At 38.5% G+C, this 9,024-nt stretch overlaps 1 protein-coding gene across 1 annotated transcript in view; it reads right to left on the bottom strand.

Annotated features, from left to right (window-relative positions):
• Positions 1-2: 2 nt before the first annotated feature.
• Positions 3-9,024, bottom strand: part of dhx36 (DEAH (Asp-Glu-Ala-His) box polypeptide 36) — a 13,850-nt gene continuing 4,828 nt past the window's right edge. Inside the window, exons 13-27 of the mRNA XM_055225963.1 lie at positions 8,813-8,918; positions 7,107-7,194; positions 6,738-6,793; positions 6,593-6,657; positions 6,094-6,237; positions 4,817-4,934; positions 4,123-4,221; positions 3,823-3,996; positions 3,648-3,734; positions 3,497-3,580; positions 3,277-3,376; positions 3,094-3,181; positions 2,069-2,189; positions 884-1,036; positions 3-754 (exon numbers count right to left, since the gene is read on the bottom strand). Coding sequence (XP_055081938.1) covers positions 518-754; positions 884-1,036; positions 2,069-2,189; positions 3,094-3,181; positions 3,277-3,376; positions 3,497-3,580; positions 3,648-3,734; positions 3,823-3,996; positions 4,123-4,221; positions 4,817-4,934; positions 6,094-6,237; positions 6,593-6,657; positions 6,738-6,793; positions 7,107-7,194; positions 8,813-8,918 — 1,720 coding nt within the window. The 3' untranslated portion in view covers positions 3-517. The remainder of the gene's footprint in view (positions 755-883; positions 1,037-2,068; positions 2,190-3,093; positions 3,182-3,276; positions 3,377-3,496; positions 3,581-3,647; positions 3,735-3,822; positions 3,997-4,122; positions 4,222-4,816; positions 4,935-6,093; positions 6,238-6,592; positions 6,658-6,737; positions 6,794-7,106; positions 7,195-8,812; positions 8,919-9,024) is intronic.

Below are 9,024 nucleotides of genomic sequence, written 5' to 3'. Positions count from 1 at the left end.
AAGCCTTGAGGAAGTTTTAAAGACACCTTCACAACGGCTGACTTTAGATGGAATGGGTTATGTGCATATGCAAAACTGCTTTTGTCACTGTAGTGTTTGTATCACCATTGAAGAACAAGTGCTCATGTTCTGCTTAGTCTGAGATTAATCTGATTATTGATTTATGTAACAAGTATTTACAAGAACATATGAGAATGTAAGTCAATATATAGTTTACACTGGTCATTTTAGTTGGTTTCACCTCACATTTTAGTGTGTATCAAACATCAATGTATACAAAGGTAAAACAATACATGTGTGATAGTTGTCATGCCAAATGCACGAGCATATTATTGTTTCTCAATATAGAGGTGTGGGTAAAAAAAAAAAAAAAAAAAGATTATTTATATTGCATTCCTGGCCACAACCACAGCAGCTGTTAACTCAAAACATCATCTTGGAAACGGTTTGTTATTTGCAGTCAGCAGCTGAGATCTGTTATTTTGAGCTCTTGAATGTAAAGACAGTGTTATCCCTTCTAGTCATCATCATCGTCATCGTCATCACCATTGAAGTAAAGGTGTTGCCCTCTAGGGGCAGACTCCCCCGCTTGACTATAAGACCCTGCGCCTCCTGTGGGATTGTCCTGGGTCGTGATCAGGTCTATAATGGCTGTGATGACAGCACAATCTTTAGACTGACGATTTTGCCAGTCCACTGGAGCAGGATTACGGATTTTCTCCTCCAACAGTGAGTCCAGCTCTTTCTTCAGACTCTTAAAGAGACAAATACACATGTCATAGATGAGCTAAATTATGCCTAAATTGTTATATAGATATTACAATATAATTATGTATACTTATTATTTTATAATATATTCCAAAAAATATTGCTGTAAAATTACCTTGACAAGATGAGCAATGCGTGCTGGTGATCTAAAAATAATCCACTCATCAACAGCGATGGTTTCTTGATCTCCATCCTTTTGTATTGTGATGTCACCTCCAAAAAACAGGAGCGAGAAGGGAGACACCTCCGTACAGTCATACAGGAAAATCTAAAGTTGAGCAAAAACAAGTTTCTGCCATCATCAACAACCCCACCAGAGTGCAGACACATGCAGCATCATTATGACAGAATGTGACGACAGCTCCTGTGTGGTGTGGGCCTAAGTGTTCCATTAGAGTCTGCTGTAATGGGGCGGCTTTGGGCTTCACTCGTGTGAACACAAATGTCATGGTGCCCTGACGGTGGCGCTCACCAGTCTGTCATGTTGTCTGTGCATCTATGAGCTGCTTCAACACACACTTGGTACATAAATCAATCTTGGCTAATTTATAGTCAACTTTAAAGGAATTATTAAATCAGTAAAATCTTGTATTAAACCCCTTTCAATGAGATCCATAGTTTAGAAAGACACAATAGTCTTTCAGCAGACTCCTTTCCTGACTGGGGTCTTTCAGACAATGTCAATCAAGAAATGTATATATGGGAGCATTTCCTTTTTCTTTTTAAATACAATCTAATCTCATCAAAATATATATTGCGCAATGATCCATGCTTTTAGCCATTACCGAAATATAAGCTACAGTGTGTTTACTTTATTAACTACTCCAAATGCCACATGTGTATATGAGGTTCATCTATAAAACTGTCAAAAGCAAGTTACATTTCCTGTAGTTACAGATGGAGACAAAGCACAGTGAGACATCAGACAGGACATTAAAGGAGTGTTTTTCTGCAGAATGGTAACATTTACAGAGAAGGACAGAGCACACACAGACAGGTGCATGTGTGGAATAAGAGCTAAAAGGGAAGAGGAGGGGACTGCAGTGACCTCCTGCACAATGTGTCGGCACACTTTGATGCATAAGAGCCTTTGAGATGGACTTGAAAGGCTGTTTTAATCTAATATTCATTCAGTGTAAAGCTGGTGTGCAGGCCAACCTTTACTCGCTGACCGTTCTTTCCAATAACAATGAGGTGCTTTCAGAGATGTGCAACACTTTTAAACAGATGCACAGAGCCACATGGACCAGACCCATGAAAGCTTCACACAGAAACATACTAGTACTACGTCACTACTCACACTGCTGGTCCTCATCTTCAGGTGATAAATGAGCCAATGGTAGTTGAACTCTGTCTCCTCAGCATTCACAGACTTTGGGTGAATGCAAACTTTACCATCTGCATGAGTGTACACTTTCACCCTGTGGAATATATACAGGTTTTTGAATTATTTCTTAATATTCACTTTGATACTACTATATTATATTATAGTACTATAGATATTTTCCCTAGCAAATCAACCAAACAAATTGCAATTCATTTCGAAACCGATGGAGGGCTTGCCAACTACTTGCCTCCAAGAAGATGTTATTGACTACAGTGTTCAATAGTATGGCATTAGTAAAGTAAGAATGCTTGTTTTTGAAGGTACTTTTAAAGCAACAAAACCCCTGTAATTGAATAGATGGAAGATGGATATGTTTAAGGCCATTCTGTGGAAACCTCTAAGCAAATTAAGAACATCCACATGGAGACTTTCCCAGCAGGGCCCCCATTAGAAAAGTTACATGCAGTGTACTTTCAAAAAATATTTCTAATCATTAAATAAAATAACAACTGGAGTAAAATCATAGTCTACCAAATCAATTTTATGTCTTTCTTACTTTACCACATAAAAAATATACATATCAGTCTAGTAGTTCTTATATTTCATGAGATCATCTCTCCTCTGTGGAAGGTAAAGAATTATTTTAACCAAGGGTATTCACAAGTATCAGCAAAACACTTAACTCTTAGCACTGAATGACAAGGGGAAAGAAAACACTTAACTTTCAAAATTCAAATGAAAGCAAAGAATGTGGCTTCAAATATTGATGAAGAATTAAAAGTCTCAGTTCTCTGAGACTGTCTCCAAGTCGCGATTATTCATTTTTTAAATAATCTGCTCTAGTTTGTGCAACCCCCTCAGGCTGCTTAAATGATGACTGCACTAATCATCACCAGAGAACGGCTCACATTTTACCTCTACAAACATGAACTTTTGAAGCTTCAAGTCATTTTACAATTCATTGGAGCACATTTTTGTCCATGGATCACTGCACTTACGGTCTTTTCTTGCTGTGACAGGGTCTAATCTTTGCCACTTTCGGGTAGAGCCCAGCAACAATCACTGCTTTGATTAACTTGTCATTGCCTGAAAAGGTCAATACAAAAGCAAAAGTATAAATGAAATATTTTTTCTCTGTTGTTAAAAGCACCATCGTCGGTAAAATGTATAAAGTTATCCACCTGAATTGATGTTAGATTTGGGATCTGTAGGATTTTTGCTGCTTACAAATCCAGCGTGTAACAGGTGCTCTGCAAACTGACCCTTCATATTGTGGAGCATCTAACCAATAGAAAACAAATATATTTTATAAATAAAACTGTACACATTCAAAAGTCTAAAATAAGTTTTGAATAAGCACTGGGGGTTTTGTGAAGCTGGGTGAAAATAGGTTTGTCTCACCTGAAGCGTATTGGCAGAGAGAAAATTATCCCAGCAGAACTCCCGCTCATACTTTGCACCTCGATGCTTGGCTTCTTCCCAGCCCTGGAAAAAAAGGAAAATCAATGAATGGTTATTACAGACAATTTAGCACTGGCAGTCGTTTTCTTACCTTAAAGGCATTTACAATAGTGAGATGATCACTTTTAGAGTTTCTGGACAGGGTCTTTCTTCTCATATCTGCCATTTTCTCTTTGCCCTGACATGTGCCAGTAAAAAAAAAAATATCAGAAAGAGCTGGTAGATTAAAGCACTGTCTCGTGTCATTGTTGTGTGTCTGAGCTTACCAAAGGGATAAAGAAAGGGTCTTTGAAACTAAGGGATGCAGCAATGGTCAGTATTGGGTCCAGGCACCCCAGCAAAGCTCCAAACAGAATGAGTTTGCCAATGTGCGGCTCGACAGGAAGACGAGCCAGATGGATGCCCAGTGCAGTCAGGTTTTCAGAACGGTCCAGGGCATTCTAAGATAAGAAAATATATATCAGAAATGTAGAGGCTCTAATTAAAGGCATTTTTATTACAGAAGCTATTCTAGTATGTACTTTGGAAAAACAAAACAAATCTAATGCATCTAACAATTTTCTTACCAGGTCTGTGAGGTTCTTGATAGCAAGATTCACAGCTTTTTCAGATGGGGGGTCTAGGGATTTCTGTAGAAATCGGGCAATGGACCCAAGCTTCAATATCTAGAAAATTATAAATGTGTTAATCCATGCACTGGTCAGTCTTTGTTAACATTCATTGTCTCTGCCAACATTTCGATAGAACACATTTTATTAGTACCTTCAACTAGTTATGCACCCAGACCTTCACAGCAATAGACACTTTCCATTCACTAAATCCAACATTGCATGAGAAAAAACATGCACAGCAGAATCATCATCATACTGTCAGCCACTTGAATAATAATAAAAAAACAAAACTATAATCGCCACTGAGAGCAAACACCAATCCAAAGACCTCTGAACTTGTGTTCCATTAGCACAAGCTGAAATAAGCTTGAATCGAGGTGGAAAGTACTAGAGAGGATTTTAAATAATAAACAATATACTGTACATTTAAATGGAAATGTAGCAGATGATTATGTTAGAGGAGCTCAAGTGTAGTACTGAGGGCATGAAATAAAATATTCAAGGAGAGGGCAAAAATGCATTCCACATAGTCCTTCATTTTCTACCTCTGCACTCAACAACTCATTTTGTGATCTCATGTGAGCTCAGCTCACTGCACCTCTGCCATTTGTCTCTCTCCACCAGCCATTTTCCACATTTGCTCTCAAACCTTGATCTGCAGGCAGAGCTCCTCAAGAGGCGTCCTCATGATTTCAGGTAGCTGATAGGCATCCAGAAGACTAGCCCGGAGACCATTGTACAGATGAAAGCACTTTCCTGGGCGCACTCTGTATAGAAAAATACAGAACTGTCATCTGGCATCTGGGTTGTGTTCAAAAGTGTGTTTTAACAAACCAAAGATGAAACAGCACTAAGTAAGGCTCGCTTGCTAATTGTCTTTGGTTTGACGTCAGAAGTCACTAACAGAACAGACACGTGGAGTCACAGCGGTAACGACCTGTGTCACTCTAAGCGTTTAGTGATGAGTAGGTGTGAGCTCCCCAGGGAGACAGAGATACAAAGATGAAATACTTCTTCCAGATTAGAGGCACAGACACTGCAGTGATGAGTCTGTCATTGTCACAATAATAGCAGTGTTTCCCCTCATATTGGCAGGTCGTCCCGTGCCCTGTCAATCAAATTATGCGACGCTAATCATCTATCAGCAAATCCGGTCCAATGCTCCTTACAAAACTACAGTAGTCACAGAAATCCAGTCCGTATTTTCTCTCATACTTCGCCTGCCTAGTCCAGTCCGTCGCTCAAAGTGACGGTCCGTGGTTTGGACTCTGCCGCTGTCTGCTTCTCCACATGATAATACAACACAAACAGATGCACAAACTGTCCAAGCTCAAGAGTAAGTTATACTAGACTTTGCAGATGACAAAATGCATATTAATGCTGACTGGCACCTTGTAAGTAAACACAATGCAAGGAAAACCTACTAGTTTAAGTAAGTCTGTTAGCATCATATTTGACAGATGCAGAACATAAAACAGAGGATAAAAGTGAGGTTTGCTCCTGTAACTGTGCTGATTTTGGCTGCTATTACATTTATTCAGAAGCACACCATACATGGTGTATTAGGTCTTCATAACTTTAGAATTCATTACTGGAAATATTTACGGCCTCAATATGAAATCAAACACACAATAAGCCCAAGCTTCCAAAATGTTTAAAAGCCATTTCATTGTTTTAAACAATATTAAATCCATGGGAATGAAATCTAAATATAAGAAAAAATACAGTTAATTCAATCTGTTTAATATATAGGTCTATATGTATACATCTCCTCCAACACTGCTGAACTTGCAATTAATTTAAAATAAGCAATATGGAAGAACTTCATTCTTCCAACTGCAGGTCAAATAAATGTTAGCATATGCATTATTTATAATATAGTTCTGAATGAATATTTATTTCTAGCACATAAAACAAGAAACTTACCTTCCAGCACGGCCCTTTCGTTGTTTGGCATTTGCCAGACTGACCCACTCAGCAGCCATTGTGCTAATGTTGTTTTCAGTGTCAAAGTTGGTCTCCTTAATTTTGCCTCCATCTATCACATAGACAACATCATCTATGGTGATGCTGGGAAAGAGTGGGTTAAAGGGAGAAAATGTGATGAAAAAGATCAAAGAAGACACACAATTACTTTGAGAATTGCCCCTTATGACATTTTTGTCAATATTTCTGAAATTTAAGTGCGAGTGCTTTCTTGATTGGCTCGGTCTGTGTCAGCATAACAAATTGGCTATCAAAAGAGTGCCTCATCCAACCTCCATGACGGCACTCATAAGCAATCTAACAAATATATGCTAATGACATTGAATATATTCTGTTTATAAAATGACAAAAGCTTTTTGCCACCCGGTGAATAAAACATAGTTTGCATTTGTTCGTGTAATGGAGAAAATAAGAATATAAAAAAGAACAAAGATAATACCTTGTTTCAGCAATATTGGTGGCTATGACAATCTTTCTGACACCAGGAGGAGGCTTCTTAAAGACCTGTGCAGAGGGAGAGATGAGGACAGGCTCACAATAGGACAGACTTGGTCAGACAAAAGCAGAAAGAGAAGAATACTCACCTGCGTCTGATTGACGGTGGGCATGAGGGAGTGTAGAGGGATGATAATGAAGCAGTCTTAAACAAACCGGGGGAAAGCATTTTGTTAAATTTTTATTTAGTTTTATATGCAAGTATGTCTAGGCATGTCTGCATGTGCAAAGCTTTTGTAATATTGAAGAAAAAATTATTTTTTCATGCAGGAAGAAACTATGTCACATGCTAAGGTTCTCCTTAAAAGAAAATGTGGCTGAAATAATGATCCTGTAATTACAATATAAATAAAAAAAAAAACAGTATAACATAACATTTCTTTATACTACAAAGCAGTAGTCTTCATAATAAGTGTCTTGTTAAACAACTTCAGGTTTTGTGCTACTCTTAGTCTTACTTGATCGAAACATCTGCTGGGCCATAAGCAGGTCGTGTAGAGTGCTGATATTGTCCCACCCAGGAAGAAAAACTAAAATCGCTCCTTCCTAGAAAAGAGAGAAATCATTAAGAAAGAGACAGGCGCTAAGGTAGCACAGATGAAACAACAAACAAATCCCCAGGCAGTAAAAAGCCATTAAACACAGCCACAGCTGCAAATGAATGGAGGTGGCCCTGTTCTCTCAGGAGTGCAGCCTGAGCCTGTCAAACCTCTATATCCAGAGCCAGGATCATTCTGACATTGTCTCAAAACACGGCAGATCTTGCTTCACATTAACACATTTAAAACTGAATAACCCCAAGAACAATACAAAACATAAACAATCTAGAAACCAATTAGTCACATTTTAAAGGTGAGAGCGTGCACCATATATGCATAACAAATAGGGACCATTTACTAATGACTGACTGTCCACTAAACATTTATATGAAGAGCACAGTGCACTGTATATAACCCAACCTGGGCTTTTTTTGTACAAACAATTAGTTATAAGGCATGTAATAGTATAATAATATAGTTTTATATCATATTGACAACTGTTACCAAAACGCATTTATTCATTTGGTAGTATGCACTTTTTAGTTTCCAAATCACAAATTAGCATCTTTAATTAAGATCTATACTTAAACATTATACTGAGAATAGTGCAGTTTCCTGAGTGGAAGGAGGAGAGCTGAAGAATCAAAAGTGGAGCTGTGGGCCCTCAGAAACCCCCTGCCTTTTAATTAAAGGTAATTATTATTACCAATTTTCAAGCGCCGACTCCCACAACAGACAGCAGTGCAATACATGAGTTACAGTACGCTGTAACTGTAGTGATAAGACACACCAAATAGACTGCCTAGTACATAGGATTTTGGAGAAATGACAGAACATCAAAATACTGAAAAACACTGATTACTTCACACAAAACAGTTACAGTGCGCTTGCATGGTAATGACAGTGTTTAGCACACACATGCCCACCCACACGCACAGAGGGCCCAGTAGGCGTTCATTAAAGCCTGCATGTCAGCCCCCTAGGTGTCTAATCACAGACTTAGCAACATAATTAACCAATCACGGCAGTGGAAGCCCGAGCAGACGCTGTGCGTCCTTGGTTCACAACCCCACCGTGCCACATCAGACAGCTCTTTCGCGCCTGTTTGACCATGCCACCGCGAATCAGCCGCACAGCCCGCTCACGGTGCTGTGACTGATGGAAAAACCACATTTTAAGGGCTGGGATAATTATTCTGTCTTTCTCTGTTAGTCACTCCTCATTCAATGCCATTCTTATTTTCCATTTGGTCTCTCTCTTTTCAGAAACTCTTAAACAAGCTGTAAGTGACTAATGTATCAGAAAAACTCTACAGAGATATTTTCAGGTAAACAGTTAAGTCAACAATGAATGCAAGACTGGAAATAGAATAGTGCATATATTAGCGTGGCAGAGCATCTGTTGAATCAGTCATTAGCGTAAAGCTTGTGCCAGGATCAGTGTCATTTCCTGTGATCTAGTGCTGTTTGGAGGCCGTTTCTGTTCCATCTGTTCCAGTGAGAAAAGTATCAAAATCATGTTTAACATAATTTAATTTCCATTATAAAGCATCTTATCTTCACACACTCCCTGCAGATATGCAACATATAGCTATTTTTTCCTATAAAAAGAGACCTAAAACTTACTTCATCTTTGTTTACAATGTGACGTATCAATGCCAGAATCAGCTCCAAGTCAATCTTGTCATCGTTGTCCAATTTTTCTAGAGCTTCAATGGTGCTGTCAGAGTATCTGGACACAATATAGTATAAGACAAAGAAAGTACAAGGAAAGAAGTCTGAATCCTGTCTTTGTCCTCATTAAGAAAAAAGATAAATGCAAATCGCTGTCAAAACAG

This window comes from Periophthalmus magnuspinnatus, chromosome 13, assembly GCF_009829125.3.
Source record: "Periophthalmus magnuspinnatus isolate fPerMag1 chromosome 13, fPerMag1.2.pri, whole genome shotgun sequence".
Taxonomy (NCBI): domain Eukaryota; kingdom Metazoa; phylum Chordata; class Actinopteri; order Gobiiformes; family Gobiidae; genus Periophthalmus; species Periophthalmus magnuspinnatus.
The sequence above is the reverse complement of the archived record's forward strand: the minus strand, read 5'-3'. Positions and strand labels throughout refer to the sequence as shown.